Below are 20,470 nucleotides of genomic sequence, written 5' to 3' on the forward strand. Positions count from 1 at the left end.
GTGTCCAGATGATGATTGAAGGTTTTAGGGTGGTTTATTTTATCAAGCAGACAACAAACAACAAAAAACACTGCTGTCTCTCTTGCCCTGTCATCCTGCCATTGTGTCCTGGCTTCCTGCTAAAAAAAAACATTAACCCATTAGGTGCCTGCCTGAGTCTCACCTGGCTACCTGGCTATATAGACACACCCATGTACAGACTCCACCCTTATGCCCCAAGTAGCAAAATAAACGAATGGAAATAACTCATGAATGTAAACAATAATAATCAAAATACCCCCAACATAATCTAATATTCAAATGTATCCCCAAAATATCCCAAAATAAGAATATAGACTTTCACTTAATTTAGGAACAGTGAATAGCTGTAATAGGGGTTGTAGTAAAGAAAAGGGTAACTCCACAGTTTTTAACCTGGGCCTTATTTCAACACAGGAAAAGTGGGTTTTAGAATTGTTCCTGTATATTTCTTAAGAATCTGCAGCTTCAAAACAGGTGTAATGATCCAACGTCATCCCTGAAAGACTCTCTTCCAAAGAGAGCCTCAGAGACGAGGCAGGTAGGGAGGAAGGTAAGGAGAGAGGAAGGTAAGTATAGGTAGGAAGAAGGGGAGGTAGATAAATAGGTAGCCCATAGGTAAGTAGGTAGGTAGGTGCTCTTAAGAGGTGATATATAAACAGACAAAACACCAGAATACCTTTCCATATCTTATCTTTTGTCAGAGAGAAAGGTAATTATGAAAAGCCACTTCCTGTGTGTTATTCAGTCCTGTCTGTCTGTCTGTCTGTTATCTATGCATTGACACACCTGGCTCCAAACACCTGGATCCTTGGAACAGAGATAAATGAACAAGTAAAGCCCAATATGGCTCCAAAATGAATCTATCTATCTCTGTTAATATCAATTTAGCCTACATGTATGTATAGACTATGTTTGTTTGTTTGTTTGTTTGTTTGTTTGTATGTTTGTGTGTGCGCGCGAGTGTGTGTGTGTGTGCGCGTGTACGTGTGTGCGCGCGCGGCTGCGTATAGGCTATATGTTTGTGTCGGACGGACCGACGAATCCGACCAACCAAACAACTAGCCGTCCTATCTAACGAGCATGTTTTGATATTGTGGGAGGAAGCCGGAGAACCCGGATTAACCCACGCCTGCAAGGCAAGAACATGCAAACTCCCCAGAGCAGGCCCTGACCCCTGGAACTCAAGGTCCCAGAGTTACTTTATGGTCTGAACAGCCTCTATTCATAACCTCGGTTCGACAAATCTGTGACGTCTAGAATGACGTCATTGATGGCACTGATCAGCTGCGCATGTGCAGAACGCCTTTGTCCGTACATTCGTGACGTCACGTTCCGTGGTCCAAACCGGTCTGAATCTAATGATGTTTCTCACAGACCAGATGCTAAGAGAGTTTAGTGCAAATCAAATAAATGTCTTTAAAACAACAAGATAACATAAAACAAGACTACAAGGTGTGGTCCAAATGATGTCAACTAGCTGTGAAACATATAGGCTATTGTTGAGCATGAATACAATGGGTGATGTAAATAATATGCATTGTCACTGAAATATTTCACAGTGTGAAAAATTAGACAACTGAATAAGTAAATGAATAAATAAGTAGATAATTAATACATGTCTAACCTCCTGCCTGATAAGAGGGGGACACAGTATGTGTAAGGGTGGAAAAGGTCCTTCACAATGAAAGAGGCTCTGGGTACAGTGTGAAACTGGAACATGTCCTGGATGGAGGGGAGACAGACCCCTATGATCCTCTCATTAGCTCTCATGGTGTGTTGTAGGGTCTTACGTTCTGTTGTGTTGCCGTTCCTGAACCACACTATAATACAGCTGGCCTGGACTCTGTCCACTGTACCTCTGTAAGGTGGAGAGGATGGGTGGTGGTAAACTGGCTCTCATCAGTCTCCCCGGGAGGTGTAGACATCATAGAGGTGCACATTGACTAATAGTGCTCCTGACTCTCTCTCTCCTGTGGGCAACTGAAAGTTACTGGTAATTATGGGAAAACAGAATTATATCAAATGTATTGACACATGTCCGCTAAGGGCTTCTGTAGAAATGGGTTCAGTTTAGAGAAATACAAAATCTGTCTGTTTCTTTTGTGGTGGTCTGTCTGGAGATGTCTTGTAAATATTTTGGTGTCAATCAATTCAGAAATGTTTTTCAGGGAAAGTTGACCTCTGATTTGAGGGTTCAGCACCTGTTAAGTTTTTACACATAAAAATAAATCTCAGTTTAAATCCAGGTAAGAAATGGAATTGTAACAAACACAATACTAGATGTGAACATTTCCAAGACAATCAGTTTGTTAAAATAGATAAACTTTATTAACAAAGGGGGCGTAGTGGAGATATCTATAGTCTATAAATAACAAAAATTCCAAACAAATTATAAACTTAACACAAACTCATAATAAAGCCACTGAGGCACCTAGAGGGCAAATCTTACGCAGAATGTATGAATAAGTGTCCAGATGATGATTGAAGGTTTTAGGGTGGTTTATTTTATCAAGCAGACAACAAACAACAAAAAACACTGCTGTCTCTCTTGCCCTGTCATCCTGCCATTGTGTCCTGGCTTCCTGCTAAAAAAAAACATTAACCCATTAGGTGCCTGCCTGAGTCTCACCTGGCTACCTGGCTATATAGACACACCCATGTACAGACTCCACCCTTATGCCCCAAGTAGCAAAATAAACGAATGGAAATAACTCATGAATGTAAACAATAATAATCAAAATACCCCCAACATAATCTAATATTCAAATGTATCCCCAAAATATCCCAAAATAAGAATATAGACTTTCACTTAATTTAGGAACAGTGAATAGCTGTAATAGGGGTTGTAGTAAAGAAAAGGGTAACTCCACAGTTTTTAACCTGGGCCTTATTTCAACACAGGAAAAGTGGGTTTTAGAATTGTTCCTGTATATTTCTTAAGAATCTGCAGCTTCAAAACAGGTGTAATGATCCAACGTCATCCCTGAAAGACTCTCTTCCAAAGAGAGCCTCAGAGACGAGGCAGGTAGGGAGGAAGGTAAGGAGAGAGGAAGGTAAGTATAGGTAGGAAGAAGGGGAGGTAGATAAATAGGTAGCCCATAGGTAAGTAGGTAGGTAGGTGCTCTTAAGAGGTGATATATAAACAGACAAAACACCAGAATACCTTTCCATATCTTATCTTTTGTCAGAGAGAAAGGTAATTATGAAAAGCCACTTCCTGTGTGTTATTCAGTCCTGTCTGTCTGTCTGTCTGTTATCTATGCATTGACACACCTGGCTCCAAACACCTGGATCCTTGGAACAGAGATAAATGAACAAGTAAAGCCCAATATGGCTCCAAAATGAATCTATCTATCTCTGTTAATATCAATTTAGCCTACATGTATGTATAGACTATGTTTGTTTGTTTGTTTGTTTGTTTGTTTGTATGTTTGTGTGTGCGCGCGAGTGTGTGTGTGTGTGCGCGTGTACGTGTGTGCGCGCGCGGCTGCGTATAGGCTATATGTTTGTGTCGGACGGACCGACGAATCCGACCAACCAAACAACTAGCCGTCCTATCTAACGAGCATGTTTTGATATTGTGGGAGGAAGCCGGAGAACCCGGATTAACCCACGCCTGCAAGGCAAGAACATGCAAACTCCCCAGAGCAGGCCCTGACCCCTGGAACTCAAGGTCCCAGAGTTACTTTATGGTCTGAACAGCCTCTATTCATAACCTCGGTTCGACAAATCTGTGACGTCTAGAATGACGTCATTGATGGCACTGATCAGCTGCGCATGTGCAGAACGCCTTTGTCCGTACATTCGTGACGTCACGTTCCGTGGTCCAAACCGGTCTGAATCTAATGATGTTTCTCACAGACCAGATGCTAAGAGAGTTTAGTGCAAATCAAATAAATGTCTTTAAAACAACAAGATAACATAAAACAAGACTACAAGGTGTGGTCCAAATGATTTCAACTAGCCCGAACATAATCGAACATAATCTAATATTCAAATGTATCCCCAAAATATCCCAAAATAAGAATATAGACTTTCACTTAATTTAGGAACAGTGAATAACCAGGGTCAAGATAGTTTCATATTTGACATTCGCCTGTTTCAATAGCTCCGAGTCAAAGCCTCAATTTCTCACAGTTTGGGGATATATGTTGGAGAGCAGATTAAGACAGACGTTTCACAGTTTTGATAAACTTCAAATAACCAAAAATGACGATGCAGCTGGGAGCGCAAAGAACTGAATGTCTGTCCAACACGCCGGTGACTATAGGCGGAGTTAGGGACCGTTGTAAAAGTGCAATACAGCTCATTTCAATATTCAATAACTTCTTTGTTTTTCAACATAGACATCTCAATCCATCGCTATTATAGAAGGTGACAGCCCTTAACATTTCACACCAATGAATACAAAATAAAAATAACTCTGCAAATCATCATTATAAATGACATAGTGCCTTAAATAAGCACTTTTCAAGGTTATAATCTCAATAGATTTCTCATTTTTGATCATCCTCTCACAACTTTCACAGCTCTTAAAAAATGCCTTAATACCATTATCAAGGGATTATCGCTTTAAATAGGCAATTTTCAAGGTTGGAATTTTCAATAAATTTGGTGGTACTGATGTAATTGATTGTTGGCGCTGCATGTACGTGATGCTCCAGCTCTCACAGCCACCTGTACGTGTGTCCCTGTGGGACTCAACAGGCTTGCTACTGTCTGAAATTCAGACGCCCTCAGTATTTTTGATTTTATTGACATCAAATTACCTCTCATGTGTCCCAAACATCCCAAATATTTTACATAGATTAAATATACGAACCCCAAAAAGGGCATCATTTGGGCTCTTTAAATATAAGGTCTTTGTTTGTAGAAAGAAAGTTGTACCGAACTACAAATGCAAATTGTTGCAGTATGATGATTTTTTTTGTTTTGTAAAAGCTTTGTATTAAAATTGTTTAAAGGAAAATAAACTGTTGTCTCGACTGACTATCACCAAGTCCTTTTTTTTAGAGAGATAAGAAAAACAGTTACAATTTATTGTAGCCTACATGTTTTAAGAAACGTAGCTGCTGGTGAATCTTTATTTAATTATGTTTTATCGTAAAGGGGTTGAGGTAGATGATGAATCAGTTCAGTATAGGCCTGTTATCATACAATGCCGGAAATAATACAGAGAAAGAATAGATGTTTATTGCCATTTGCACAGGTACAGGACAGTACAGGTACATTGGAATTATTGTGCGTTTCTCCCTGAGTCAGCTTCTACAAAAAAAGTTAAAATTATATATAAAATAGAATAACATTATAAGAAAAAAAGAGTAGAAAAGTACAAAAAAAAGTAAAAATAAATAAGTTGTAGTAACAGCTAAGTGATTTAAAATAAACTGTACAGAAGTTATACACTGTATTAAAGCAAAGATATAATACAAAACAATAACAAAGGGGAACACTGTACAATGAAAGAAAGAGAAACTAAAATCAGGAAGTTTGGAGAGGAGGAGCTAGTTTATACTTGATGTTAATTCGCTATTTAATAGAAACTAGGTTAATTAACATATTTGAGTGTTTGTTTGTTGTTGTGGTTTTGTCATTAAGGGTGTACGCTCTGGACCACACTCCAACACGGTAGGTGGCGCTAAAGCACCTGAAAGCTGAGCGCCAGCCGCCATTAAACGGAAAGAGACGAAGAAGAAGAACCCGAAGCTACGATGCTAACGGCTCCTTAGTTTCGCTCCTCATTAGATGAAGGGGAAGATGACCACAACTCATTAAGGTAAAGTAATGTGTGTGAGGTGTGTTAAATACATTTATATAATCTTACTCTTGTGTTACGTTGTAAATATGATTGGTTATTTAATCTCTGGCTGTCTGTTGTTAGCTTACATTGTCAGTACATGTCTGAATGTTGGTTGTAATTTGTTCGACTGGACCTGAATCTTTAATAATTCATTATGTGTCATCTATTAGTATCAAAAGACACTTAAATGAAGCTTATCAAGATAAATAATGAACTGCCACTGTAATGAGACGTCGGTAGCTGATTGTTTGAGTCACTGCCTGCTTGTTCTTAATGTAGTTAGATGTGTGTGGGCCCTGTCTACTTTCAGTCTGTGTGTGTGTGTGTGTGTGTGTGTGTGTGTGTGTGTGTGTGTGTGTGTGTGTGTGTGTGTGTGTGTGTGTGTGTGTGTGTGTGTGTGTGTGTGTGTGTGTGTGTGTGTGTGTGTGTGTGTGTGTGTGTGTGTGTGTGTGTGTGTGTGTGTGTGTGTGTGTGTGTGTGTGTGTGTGTGTGTGTGTGTGTGTGTGTGTGTGTGTGTGTGTGTGTGTGTGTGTGTGTGTGTGTGTGTGTGTTTACATTGACTCTGATACGTGTAGCTTTCACCATAATATTTTCTAACTTAATATTTTTGCTTTCTCATACACCAGGAAGGGTTTCCAAAGACACTCTGACTGGAATGACTCCCTGCAGTCTCTCCCCAAATTATCCACCTGAGCAGATTTGAAGATGTAGCAAGAGTGAAGTGGGTTAGCTCTGCAGTACTTCAACAGTCCTGCCTGGACATAATTGGCAACTCTTCACCTCCACCCTTTCTCTGGAGGTTGTCCTCAGTGCGTCCGTCCTTGGTTAAAGACCCTACTGACCTCAGTCATGCTGTTCTCCCTGAGGGAACTGGTCCAGTGGCTGGGCTTTGCCACATTTGAACTGTTCCTGCACCTGCTGGCTTTGCTGGTTTTCAGTATGCTGGTTGCTCTGCGAGCTGACATGTTAACCCCCTCAGTGAGCTGGTGGCTGGTGTTCGTTCCACTATTTGCTGCCGACGGCCTCAGCACCTACTTCACAGCCATTGTGTCCATCCGTCTCTACCAGGAGAATGAGAAGCGTCTGGCAGTGCTACGGCTCCTCTGGGTGCTGACCGTGCTCAGCTTGAAGCTGGTGTGTGAGGTTCTGCTGTGCCAAAAACTGGCGGAGCAGGAACAAGCAAGAGACCTGTGGTTTGGCCTCATCGTTTCACCCCTGTTCATCCTGCTGCAGCTGCTGATGATACGAGCATGTCGCGTCAACTGAGGCGAGGCAGATATTGGTTTCTGCTTTCACTTCACCTACAATGCAGTAGAAGAGAGCAATCTTCATCGGTCATTAGAGATGTAAAACATAACAATGGTCTACCTTTTTTTTTCTTTGGCTCATTGCCAGCTTTTTTTACTAACAGCATTGTGCAAATTTTGGAACACATTTCATGTCTCACCAGAAGCCAAGTTTATAAATGTTGTGTTCCTAAGAGCTTCATAATAACCAGAAGTTTTGCCGCTTACAACAGTAATAACGCAGTATTTTTTAAAAGCAGTAGACAATCTCCTCTGTATGTCGCTACATTCTTAAATGAGTAGTTTTTGGACCAACGTATGGTCATTAATGTACTCTGATGGGGCCTTTTTCAGCAGTCCTGACCCCGTAGTTGGTCTTTCTGCTACAGAATGCAGTGGAATTTAAACAATAGTTCGCTTCATACTATTTGGAAAAGGTTCAGAGGATTCCCTTGGCAAAGCCATGCTTATAAGAATATAGTTTTCTAAAATTAGTGTCCCAGAAATTAAACGAGCCTGCGCAGAGTCCTGGATGTAATCCCATCCAATACTTTTGGAATCAACTGTAACAGAGACTCTGTGCCAGGCTTCATTACCCAGTGTCAGTGTTGCATGTCTAGTGGCTGAATTGGAGCAAATCCCTGCAGCCAAAATCTAGGAAAAAGAAAAGTGGAAGGGCTTAAAGGATTATTTTAACCAGGATTGTATTGGAAGGCGAATGATTCGGTGAGTATTTCCTTTGGCCATATAGTGTTAACGTGCTCTCAGGTACCTGCTGCTACATTGAACTTTTTAGTGAATTCTGAAGACTTACTTGAAGTTAATTGTCACTGCAAAATGGTACTAATTACTCTGCTGTTGTTCCAGTTCTTTTTTTCATCAGGATGGATTACAGCTGTTGGTTTTGATACTTTTAGGAATGCAAATAATTAGAGCAGTAAATGTGTATGTGGGACATGGTGTGTGTTTAGTTAGTGCAATCAATGGAAGACAATGAGCCATAAGAAAAACTTATACCAGAGTTATGTTTGTATGCACACAAAACACACAAAAGCTGGCGAAACCTTAAGGCTGTACTGCCAGTTGCACCTTTTTTGGGCAACAGTGATTGTTCAGAGAATTGAAGAAGTTTCCACAGTTTTGTTGTTTTTTTCATAGAAGATACTACTTGCCAGCAAAGCTAAGTTAGGTTTATTATCTTGTGTCACTGTCTTGCCTGTTTGGGGAATGCTGCTTATACATTCCCCCTGGTTGCCTGGTTTGTCATTTCCACCAATGAGGCTGCTTCTAAAACTTGTTGTAACCTTTTAAGTCTCACCCCTGTGTTGAGGAGCTAAATGTGATATAAACAAGCAGTCAATTGTGTGCAAATGTTTTCCTTGAATATTGTTGTTTATTTGTATCATATGTAATGTATATGACCTGTGTTGGAATCTACCTTGTGTATGTACTGCATGTATTTAAAACCTCATTTGAAGATAATTCCCCCATGTGAAATTCTGTGTAATATGTACATGTTGATTTGTTTTTAAGAAATTCACCAAATCTTATTTATGTTCTTGTCAAGGCACCATATGTGTCATGTTATCTGTATATACATGTAAATAAACCATCAACATTTAATCAATATTGTCTGGTCAATATGTAAAGGGTGGGCTTTGGTGTCTGGCCACAAGGAGGCGCTACTGGCCTTTTGTATGGGTATAGCATACAAACTGTGAAAGACCATACATTTGTGGTTTTGCACCGTTTTCTCATATGTAAATGTTACACATCATTATCCATAATTCATTAATATTTCCTGCTTGTGCTTCACAATATATTCAGCAATGTGGGTGATGTCAGTTTACAGACTTTGGTGAGATGCATGAAAGTAACTGTTATTAGGTTTCAGTCAGACAGCCATGTATCGATGCATGTTTAGATATTCAAACTTAAATCAGTGTGATTTGATGCTTTAATCATGTTATGTTACACATTAAAAAAGTGAAAACTTTAAAAATATCAAAATGTTGGCCTCAAGTAGCCTACATATCAACATTATCCAAAAATGAAAACTCTTATTTAAGTTACCACTCAGATTCACAGATATGACCAAAGAAGTGACCTTTCCTGTTCAAGTTCTGTAGTTTCTATCAACTCAAATGTAAAGGGAAAAAGGCAGCCTACGTTGTGTCCCCTATTTTATTGCGTTTTGTTTTGCTCGCTGTGCTCTTCGCCCTTTGTTTCCTTAAGGATGGTTCACTGATAAATGTTTGATGAGATACAGCAATCTCCTTCAGTACTAAACAATAGCCCTCTTAGTGCTGATTCATTTGCTGTAGGATACTTCTCAGCTCATGTGTTTACCGCAGCCGGATTATCGGCAGGTGGCATCACCGGCAAACGCTGAATAAACAGTCGACAGCCTTCATCCGGTACGAGCTATGTCCTAATTATCACACGACAAACTCTAAACAAAAACAACTCAGGGCTGCAGGATTCATTCACAGCATCAGTGGTTAAGAGACACATCTTGTGAAAGGAAAACGAGCAGACAAAATAAGCTATTTGGAGAAACCATGTTAAGTATTTTAAACGACCCCAAAAAATGTCTTTATAAGTTTTATGACTCTGTATGTGTGCAAAATACATTATCTACAAATCTATAAATCAATCTGTAAACGATGAATGGACGAATATGGTTATGTCGTATAAAAAAGGAAGGGGTGGGTTGAACCTGAACGCAACACTTTGACTGACAGGCCTTCCCTGCCCAGTCAACAATAGAAATGGGCGTGGTTTGAATAAATGAGCGGCGGTCTACAGAGAAAGAGGGGGCGTGTCTGTACACCATAACGACCAATCAGGTAGCAGACGGAACTACCGAATCGGCCCGATCTGCTGCGGAGGGGCGGGGCCGCGTTCAGGGACTGTGTGGAGAGAAGGAGCCAGACAGTGAGGTAGCAGAGGGAGAGGAGAGAGAGAAAAAAAGAGACGGTAGGGATGTTTGTGACCGTGCGGTAGCCGTTGCTGCAGGTACTGTCAGATCCGGATACAGGTTTTTATAGCCGCACCGGACCAGCGGCACACCGCCTCGGGGGTCTGCCTCTCTCCTCTTCATCCCTTCTAAACAACCCTCGGAAATGTCTGGCGGAGGAGAGGTTCGCGTCCTACGCCAAGAGGCCGGGCAAGAGAGCCCGAGGATGCCGGCCTGGAAGCGAGAGATCCTGGAGAGGAGGAAAGCTAAGGGCGGGGGGTCTGGGGGAGCCGGTTCCGCTGAGACGAGCCCCGGCGGTGCGGGACCGCAGCGAGTCAACGGCGACTGTGCGGGAAACGTTAACGGGAGCAGCGGCGGCGTACCCAAGAGTGACAGCGGAGCAAGCGGCGGGTCCGGGCGGAACTACACCATCACCACGGCCAGCCAACATTACTCGAACAACAAAGAGCCTCCTCGTCCAGCGGCCCCGGAGAGGACGTTTTCGAGGGAGGACGAGAGACAAGAGAGTCTAGTGCTGCAGGAAAGCCTGGGCCCCCTGGAGGAGAACCCATTCATCAAGCTGGAGAAGGAGCGGAGGAGGCGGCAGGACCGAGACAGCGCCGCTCGTCCGGTGCAGCACATCCTGGAGCTGTACGGCAGCGTACCCGGCATACGGACTATCCGCGCAGAGAATATCATCATCATTGAGTCAGACCCGGATTACTTTCCGGAAGCTGGAGGGTTAAAAAGTGGGTCTCAATGGCAGCAAAACGGTGTCAGTAGTTATAGCTCTTTGAACGACCTCCTGGACCGGAGAGGGAGTGCTGTTACTGAGATAAGAGCCAAGGAAGTGGTTATTTATGACACCACGTTAAGCAAGAGCGAGGAGAACCTGAGCACCCTGGGGCGCCCTGATCATGAGGTCTCATCATACGAGACGGGTCCGGGCCAAGGCAGGGTGAGCCGGATGCTGCAGAAGTTCGACAGCAACTACGGGAAACTGCAGAAGAAGTCCCACAGCACAGAGAACCTGCTCGACCTGGATTGTGGTTCCAGCAGCAGGCCAAGACTCTGGTCCAAGCAACAGCCAGATCTGGTGCCAAAGCCCAGGCCCGGCCCATTGGTCAGCAGCTCGGGCAGCAGCCAGCCATCGTCACCTGTCTTCCAGGGTTCCTGGTCTTCCAAACCGAAGCCACAGACTGCTGTCTCCGACCCGGGCAGCCCTAAGCGCTCTGCTGCGCCCCCCCAGTCTGTGTCTTCATTCAGACAGCGGTTTGAGGAGAGCGGAGGTCGTGGAACAGCTGTCACCTCGAGAGATGAACCAGACAGGGGGCAGACAAAGCCCACCCGGGAGAGAGACTGTGAGGGCGCAGACGTGCCACCCAAACCCAAGGTGCCATGCTCTCCGGAGACCCTGCTCGCTCGTGCCGCGTCCCCCTCAAGCCCCCTCTCTAAGGTGTCACGCTCCCCGCCTGACTTTGAGATCCGTCCATCACCAAAGCCAGACCTCTCCAAAATTCCCGATGGGGACCTGCAGGCACGGGCCCTCGCAAACCTGCGTCTGCAGTCCAGAAACTCCTTCCAAGTGGTCCCCAAGCGGCGCCCCAGCCCAACACCGACGAGCCCTGTCAGGTCCTCCCCCTCCCACAGAGGGACGGTGATGCCCACGCCAGGAGTGCCAAACTCCCATGCCCCCATGCCCACCTTGACCCCCTCAAAGAGGAATGAGGAGAAAGAGGTGGAGAGGCTGGTGAGGCCACCCAAGCCAGAACCATCTCCCACTGTTGCCACAAGTTCTGTGCTTCCTCCAGCCACAGAACCATTGTCTCCACCTCCTGCTCTAAGCCCAGTTCCCTCCTCTCCACCAGCTCCGTCTTCACCCCCATTGTCTCCCTCCTTCTCCCCAGCTCCCTCAGACTCTCCTGCTTCCCCGTCCCTCGTGGTTCCCGAACAGCTTCCTGTGGATCAGCTGCCAGTAACAAACATAGATGACATTGATGTGGAGCCCCCGCAGCGAGTCCCCGTCCCCAGCCCCTTGGTGCACAGGAAAAAGGGCAACACCTTCACTGTGGTACCTAAACGTAGGCCGGAGCCCGAGGCTCAGCCAAGCTCCCCTGAGCCCCAGCAGGAAGCCTCCACTGAGGGTCCACCGGGGTCCACGCCTCCACAAGCCCCCTACTCTCAGCTGGGGTCCCTGCTGAAAAAACGCTACCCTGCTGTGGAGGACATTGAGGTGGTCGGTGGGTACCTTTCCCTCGAGAAGTCCTGCCTCTCCAAGACCGGCTCCACAGGGAAGAAGGTGAGAGCAAAATCAAACTCTAAATGAGTTGCATTTTTTTTTTTGACAGATTTTAAAATTTAGCCTCCAGCATGGTGCTGAAAAGATAAGCTGATTGATTACTCAAACCATATCTCAAATTTTAGTCATTTATCAAGCAAGATGCCCTCAAACCAGCTGGTTTTAGCTTGTCAAATATGAACACTAGACTTTATCAAGGACAAAACAAGCAATGAAATATCATCCCTGGGATTTCTGGATGTCTCTTTTAAAGATGTTATGACATTTGGGAGACTAAATGATAGTCATGAAATCAAAAAACACAAAAAACAGATTCAGCAGCACTGAAATAATCCATTTTCTGCGGCTGTTTTGCAGCCCTTTTTGAAAACACAAACAGACACTGGAGCGCACACTAAGTAGGGATATTATTTTGTGCTTAAAATCTTATGCATAACATGTGCCAAATCTTCCCAGGGGGATCGTTTCCTCTGATCTAAATTTAGCACACACAGGAAAGGCTTTGTTAGTGTTTTCTTTTTATTTTGTGCATCTGCTGCTTTTATTGTTCCCTTTTTCAACCTGGTGCAATCCAGTCACCTGAGCTTTTCAGGTATTCAGGCTGGCATTTCCACTTATGGATAATCCTCCCAGTTATTTCCCTGTGCAGTGTTTGTGAGTGAATGTGTCTGCTACACTAAGCATCCCATCACTTGACCTGCTCTCAGGCCTGACGGATGGATTAAAAGCATGTGTTTACACAGCCACTTGGAACCACACGCAGGGCTTTTCGCCTGTGGATTGCCGTCCCACAAAGGCATGTTATTTGTCGCAGAGCACATTATTGGGTTAGGTGGCCCTCCAAGCCTATTGACTGAACAATCTCATCAAGGCTGTATTCAATGCTCAGGATTTGGCTTGGGGATTCGGGGCCAGCTCTAACCTGTCCTTAAGTCTCAGGAACATATTAATTACTTTGAACATTCATCTGTTCTAACTAAGGTTGTCAAAGTGTTTGATACTTACATACTCTTGATACCACATTTCAAAACAATACAATCTCTATTGAAGCTTCAGAATAACTTCAGATCTTCAGTCATATTGAACCAAAAGCTGCCACCAGCAAAAGAGAGAGAGCACAAATAGGTTAGTTTGTATGGAAACATTTCCCACATATTTAAGACACTATTGAGAGGTCTGCCTTCCTTTTTTTTTGGTAATTAAAAACAAGACGTTACCCATTATTGGGTGACAAGGACTCATGGTATCAGAAAAGGTATAAACATTGTTATTAACAAAATCATAACATTTAAAACATCTGGTTTCATGGCAACCCTCTAACGCTGGTTCTGAGATTAAATAGGAACATTGTACGTTTGTTCTTAGGGCATCATTATCTTACAACCATAATCAGATGTCTTGTTTTTTATTGGCCAAGGTCTTGATGCAAATTGCTTCGTGTTTTTTTTTTTCATCTGTGTTGGGGATTAATTTAATATCAGAGAATGTTTTTTCTAATTAATTTGCTGGATGCTGCAGGCTGCTTTCAGATTCTGCTCTGGAGTGTCACACATTATTTTCAGCATGGCACTGTTTATGTCTCTCTTGACAGCATAACATCGCAGCCCATGGCACATGTTTTTTTTTTTTTTTTTTTAACTATTAAAGCTCATGTGAGGAGTTACAGCTAGTTAGAAAACAGCCTTTATTGAATACTGGTGCCTCTATATGACCTACAAACTAAAATTGAGTTGTTTACATTTTCAGCAGCATAGATTCACACTGGATGAGATTTTTCAAAGTAAAAATCTCCTTTCCATATCTTAGTAGTTTGAAGTACTACATGTATAGCATCCTGGAGGTGGTTCAGATGCTTGTTGTGTAAGGCCTGTAACCTCACCTTCATCAAATGTCACCCCTCATCCTAATTGTTAGTCAGGCCTATCCTTCTTTAAACTTTTAGGTTGCGTTAAATTACATCACGTCACTTCCCTTGGTGCTCTTCAAAGACCCACATCGCCTCTAATGCAGAGAGCTTTGGCAGCGCTTCAATGTAGACTGTTGCTCAGCCTCTTAGACTTTGGCCTGTAGTCCATTTTCCTTGACCTGGTCTGCTGTAATCATCTGCTCTCCAACTAAATCCAACCAGCCTTTTACAATCAGGGCAAGAAACTCATGCGACTCGTGATTCTGTCAAGTGGAAAGAGTGACCGACTGATCCCCAGACTGTCAGCTTGCAGCTATTTGACATTTGTTCTTTGCACGGCTTGGTGTTGTACTACAGTGCTCCATGGCTGCTTGCTCACTTTTGCCAGTTTAAGACTGTTATACAATTTTATTACAGTTTACCACATTCATTTTGAGGTTGTATAGTTTTTTGAAATGAAAAAGTATTGATATATTTAATTAAGTAATTCAGTTTTTTCTTATTGATTAGAATTGTCCCTTATTCATATAGATTTTTAATCATTTTGCGAGGTATCGTTACATCACTTTTATTCAGGTAACCTTCTTGTATTTGGACAAAATAGAGACAAAAAAAAAATCTTGAATGAAAAATAATTTTGTTTAAAATGTTCATAATAAGGAATCCGAGAAGTATTGTTCGACATTGAGATAAACAATATCTGTCATTGATGGAGTTGGCACAGTAAGCTTTTTAAAACTGCAGACAGATATTTTCCTATACCTATAAAACATTTTCAATTCCTAACACATGAACTGATGTTTTATATCACACAGTTAAACAGTAGATGTCCTTCTCAATACCAAATGCTCTACATTTAATACAAAAAACTATTCTTCATAAACACTGAATCTATCACAACATGGCAGTACTGACTCATTTTCCAGTGTATTTTTCATTACAACATGTTTTCTATGCAAGAGGGAACATGTGTCCATCACAGCTCAGCTACTTTCACAATGATATGAGTTGATGATGGCATTACAGAAACTCCATTACTTTTTATGTATAAGCTTCACTTAGCATACAAAGATAACATGGGATCATTTTTATTGTTCAGTTTCCTTTTACTATAACCTAATGTACCTTCACGTTCAGAACTGCTACTATAAAAAGACAATTCGAGCAATATGAAATTGCTGGAAGGGATTGACAGAAATGGGTTTGAGCTCCTGATTTGTAAAAAAATGTAATACTCATTTGGTCTTGAACTTAATCTCTGAGCTATTTTTCAAAGTTTCACAGTTTCTCTGTTCATTATAAAATTATTACCAGCTGTTAAAGTAGGGAAAGAGGTAAAGTTAAAGTAGAAGCTTCATACTAGATACATGTTTTTAAGATAAGGTTTTTTTCTGCATGCATGTGAAATCATGTAATTATGTAAAAAAGACAAAAGTATCCTTCATTTTGTTATTACATGTAAAGAAAACGTTTGCAGGGTAATAACCTTTTTATTTCCTGCATTTTGTGAAGACAGCATGTGGTTGTGGTAAATATGTTTGCAGGCTTGAATACATGTGATCCTAGAGTGAGTATGAGATATTACTGATAATAGAAAAATGAGCCTCAGACTCACTATACCCAGAAGCCCTTTATTTTCTGGTGCACCACTACTTTAAATGGAGGTGTGTTGATGTCTTGAGCAGATTTTTCTCCATATTTCCTTTCAAATGAGTGTCAGAGTTTTGGTATCAACTTGAGGACTTTGACAAAGCTCTGGGGTTCTGAGTGATGCTTGCCTGCAGAACATGGCGATATAATGAGAGATCTTTGGGCTGCTGGCTTTTGTGAGTCAGCCTGACCCATGAAACCTAGTTGTGATGAATGCGTTCTTATTGTGCTCATGTGCATGCAGACTACCAGTGACCGTGGCCATGAGACATGAACACATCCTGTCTTTTGTCCTTGTAAACCAAACACTTTCTCCCTTTTGTTGTGTGTCTGCTGTTCTTGGTCATCATCAAGGCACACATTTTTTTCTTCCTCTTTTCTCTTCTGGGCAGGGCTGTGTAGGCAATTACAAAAGCATCGGGGCTCGGCCTGGCCTGTATAATTTGTGTGGAATTTTTTGTTCAGTGCCGCTTCTATGCGAGAGCAGCCTGCGAGAACGGCCTCGGCTCAGCATTCTGGTGTGGGATCGGGTTTTTTGAGCACTTTATTTTCCCCCTACAAACCCAAACCATTTTATGAGGAACTTGGCCGGAAAAGAATGTTCCATATGTACGTCAGGACTTGAGAACTTCACCGAAACACATCATTAACTCTTCCTTTAAATGTTCCAAAAACATGTCATTCTTTCTTCGCTTTTCTTGCTGCATGTTCTGATTTTCAAACCTGCATGAAAGCTAAATTGTGGACCTCATCCAGAACAATCTCCTGTGCCCTTATCGCTCCACAAGCACCACTCTGCTTTGTGTCCCCCCCCCCCCCCCCCCCCCCCCCCCCCCTCTACCCACAGTGCACTGCTTTATTCTTGTGCGGTGATGGTTAATAAGGCCTGTCCCCTTGCTTCCAGCTTCCTGTGATCTCCTCCTCTGTATTGGGGAAGGAATTGTGGAAGAGCTATGTAGGTCAAGTGCAGCTTCTTGTACCGCATCACTCTTTCATTTGCATAAAATCGACTTGGTCTTTCAAGTGAAATACACAGACCAGGATTGACACAGTTTTCACTTGCAGTTTGATTGGACGGGGCTGTCTTGACTTAGCCCAGGCAGAATTGACGGCTACATTTGTTTCCTCCCGATGGACAACGCCACTCTTTGTGGAGGAGGGACACAGCTGGCAACAAGACACCGAAGGAGGCAGAGTGGTTTGTTTTTGAGGTCTCTGCTGGTCTCTGTGATGGGTTATAATGGGAAAAGGGAAACGGACCCATGTGTTTGCCAGCAAAAGGAAGAGAGAGGTAGAAGCTTTGTGTGCTCACATCTTCTAGTCATTTCTGTAAACTACAGAGGAGCTGCTCAGATTTCAAATCTGTATCATCATGAACATGATGAAATGTTCATCAGTAACATTCTGTCAGGGTTATTTTGGATCTAGGACTCTAATAATCAGTTAAGTTCATATTGACCTGAAATTAGCATAATCAAACCAATTGATCTAATGATGCTTTTACAAAAAGAATTGTAGAACTGGGTCCAGACAACAACTTTTCAGCTCATGCTTACCCCTTCCAACAAACATAAGGAAAAAAACAGGTCTGAGGCTTCATTTCGTACAGATGGTTAGCCACACATTTATAGGTATGTGAGGTGTCTGACGATACAGTCTGCTTGATGATTTCATGTTTTATATCCATTATTTGAAAATTAATTCTTAGCAGAACCAAAAGAGGGACTGACAGAGAAGTCTACAAGGGGACTGAGCTGCAGATTGTGGTGCCAAGTAATAGCGGTAAATATTAGCATTAGCCGGCATACTGCTCTTGAAAACCATTTAAACTGATGGTTAAGATCTCACCTCATGTTCTCCATAAAGGAAAGGCACAGACATGTTTACCCAGCTGTTTCCATCAAGTCTTGTTAAGCATTCTGCCCACGTCTTTTAGTTGAATGGTGCACCATGGTGCATGGTTTTTCTGCTGTAAAAATGGGCATTAGATGGATAAAATAGCTTTTTGCAGCCAGCTTCAAGTGGACACTTGAGGAAATGCTTTTTTTGCACTGCTGGATTGGATTCATTTTTCATCATTTGAGATTGCTGCTTGTTTTCTCCACGTAGAACTGATGATGCAGGATGAGCGTCTCAAAGGCCAATGACTGAGGAGTCAATTTAAGTGACTTCATGTTTTCTGAAACTCAGGACCTAAAGCTATGATTCAATAAAATATTACACCTTCTGAAATATCGACAAATAACACTCACAACGCTTAATCACACTCTGAAAGTACACATTGGTGCTGTCTATTGTTGCAACAGAAAAGTCAATATTAAGCCTTTTCTTCATTAATAACCCTATTTGATTAAACAACAATAAAAGCACTGCATGAAGCTTAATTCTTGAATCTGTGCCTTAATATTTGGGCTTTACGATTTAAGATTTTTGGTACCGATAGCGATATTGGGGAGAGAAAAAAAATCCGATATGCATATATCGGCCAGTACCTTTCTTAGATCTATGTTCCATCCGTAGAGATAGATATACACATTTATTGCACTGATCCCTCACATGCGGATCAAACACTTTTGGAAGAGATAAACAGCATATTGAATACATGATGGTCACTCATCTGTAATGTAACTGTGCATGTACGTGCATCACCGCTTGACACTGTGGAGGATGATCATGCTTGTTGTAATCCATAAAGCACACTCTGCTGGTGACAGAGAACTGCTAGTTTAATACAATGAAACTAAAATGAAATGCTGTTGAATAAATCTAGTAATATGGGCGCATATCTGCAATAAAATTAGCCGATAAGAGTCAATGTATTAAGCTAATATCGGCCGATATTATCGGCAGGCCTATTAATCACCCATGCTCCACTTATGATAGTTTGGTTTTCTCCCCCTCTGCACAATCCATATCAATGTTTTTGCAGCGTTGGGTCATCCTTCATGTAAGAAAGTGATTAAATGTCATGCATACAGCATACAGCATGTTAAAAATACCCAAACTGAAATGGTTAAAAAGCTCTGTGTAACACAGGAAGGCCACTGAAAGGGCACACTCCTACATTTACATTGTGCGCCTGTGCTACAGGTGTGAAAGTCCATTGTGTTTAATTATTTACCACCAGGCAGACATTCCCCATCTCTCCTCCCTTACACTTCCCGAACACTTTACCGCCCCACCCCCCTTTGCTTTTACAAAAAAAGTTTTTCTTTTTAAAAAAAACAGCTAGCTGCTCACTATCCTGAGTGTTTTTTCTAAGAGGGATTTGTTTTGAAGCTGAGTCTAAGAGACATGTTGAAATGTCAAAGTCTAGTTGGATCTTGAAAGTGTGTTTTGTTTTGGTCTCTCCACTCCAGAGGTCAATTTGTGGTTTTTAACCTGCTAAATGCTCCACAATGTAAGTAAGCTAATGCTAACTTGGTTTGTCTTGTATTTGGTGCTAAGCATATCATGCACAATGTATCTTTAAGCTATTTTCTGAAAGCAGATTGCTTTTAATAGACCAATACACAACGTTTTCAAAAGCAGCAGACTCAAACAATCAGCTGTATTTTTGTCCAATAAACAACATGTATATGCCAAAATATGCTAAAATGCTCCCTGGCTGAGCTGTGAGTTACTGGTTTGTCTTTTACAGGAATCACTTACAAATATTATGAACTATCAGTAGTTTGACCCATTGGTAAAATAAAATATCAATTAGTCTGTCATCCGAGGGACGTGTGGTTCTCAAGCAAAAGAGAAAGAGAAAGAATAGTTATCTATTTAGTCCGTGGTTTGATGACGTTAGAGATCACAGTTCAGAAAGGAGTGCGTAAAGTCATTTCCTGTATCTGCATTAGATACAGGAAATGACCCTTTATAAAACCTTTCAGCATGTTTGCTGTATGAGTTTTAACCTAGAGTTTTTTCACCCCTTAGCCGATTTCCCGAACAACACTAAAATGGCATTTTGTTAGATGGACAAATCAGGAAAAAATAACTTTGTTCCTGACGTATCTCCTTATAAATAAAGTCTTCCAAGATCTTGCAACCAATTAGTTTTATCTCTGCTGGGGCTAAACAGTGCTAACGTTGTCACATTTCAACAGGATTAACTTCATTTATACAGGACTTTGATGTGAGACTATGAGATGAAGTGTTTCTTGTATTCATTCTGCCATTCTTGTATTATTATTTAACTGTTATGGAGAGTGAAAAAAGAAACTCTGATGACTTTATTACAGAAAGCAGTGTATGCTGTTTTACACCACTTTGTTCTCTTACTTCATTATCCTCTTCCTGCATCTCTCTGAGCTCGTTCTTTTAACTGTATGAAAGCTTTTATTGCATGTTAAAGAATCAGTTTGTTGTCTGGTGAATTGATAAAGATACATTTTGCAGTAATGGATGTTAGATGATGGCGTCCTTGAGTCACAAATCCGTCCTGTAACTGACTGTCACCTGAGAGAGAGAGGTCATACTGTGGCTTGTCTTCTTGATATCACTCATGGTGCAAATATGGTTTCCTCTAAACAAGCTTGTCATTTCTTCTGAGGGTGCTGTG

The 20,470-nt window shown here is 41.9% G+C and overlaps 2 protein-coding genes across 3 annotated transcripts in view; both read left to right on the forward strand.

Moving 5' to 3' along the window:
- Positions 1-5,663: 5,663 nt before the first annotated feature.
- tmem203 (transmembrane protein 203) lies at positions 5,664-8,730 on the forward strand. Of its 2 annotated transcripts, none has more exons than XM_061061455.1 (2): positions 5,664-5,797; positions 6,448-8,730. In XM_061061455.1, exon 2 carries the CDS (start codon positions 6,671-6,673, stop codon positions 7,085-7,087), a length of 417 nt encoding a protein of 138 aa, XP_060917438.1. In that variant the 5' UTR covers positions 5,664-5,797; positions 6,448-6,670; the 3' UTR covers positions 7,088-8,730. The 2 variants fall into 2 exon arrangements, with proteins under 2 accessions (XP_060917438.1, XP_060917439.1); XM_061061456.1 differs by having other exon boundaries at positions 5,698-5,816.
- A 1,291-nt stretch (positions 8,731-10,021) lies between these two features.
- Positions 10,022-20,470, forward strand: part of tprn (taperin) — a 33,441-nt gene continuing 22,992 nt past the window's right edge. Inside the window, exon 1 of the mRNA XM_061061454.1 lies at positions 10,022-12,365. Within this exon, the coding sequence (XP_060917437.1) occupies positions 10,233-12,365 (2,133 nt within the window). The 5' untranslated portion in view covers positions 10,022-10,232. The remainder of the gene's footprint in view (positions 12,366-20,470) is intronic.

The sequence above is a fragment of the Labrus mixtus genome, chromosome 17, assembly GCF_963584025.1.
Source record: "Labrus mixtus chromosome 17, fLabMix1.1, whole genome shotgun sequence".
NCBI lineage: Eukaryota > Metazoa > Chordata > Actinopteri > Labriformes > Labridae > Labrus > Labrus mixtus.

What these genes read in the sequence shown, in the direction of transcription:
- tmem203 (XM_061061455.1), top strand. Translation starts at nt 6,671, where the DNA reads ATGCTGTTCTCCCTGAGGGAACTGGTCCAGTGGCTGGGCTTTGCCACA.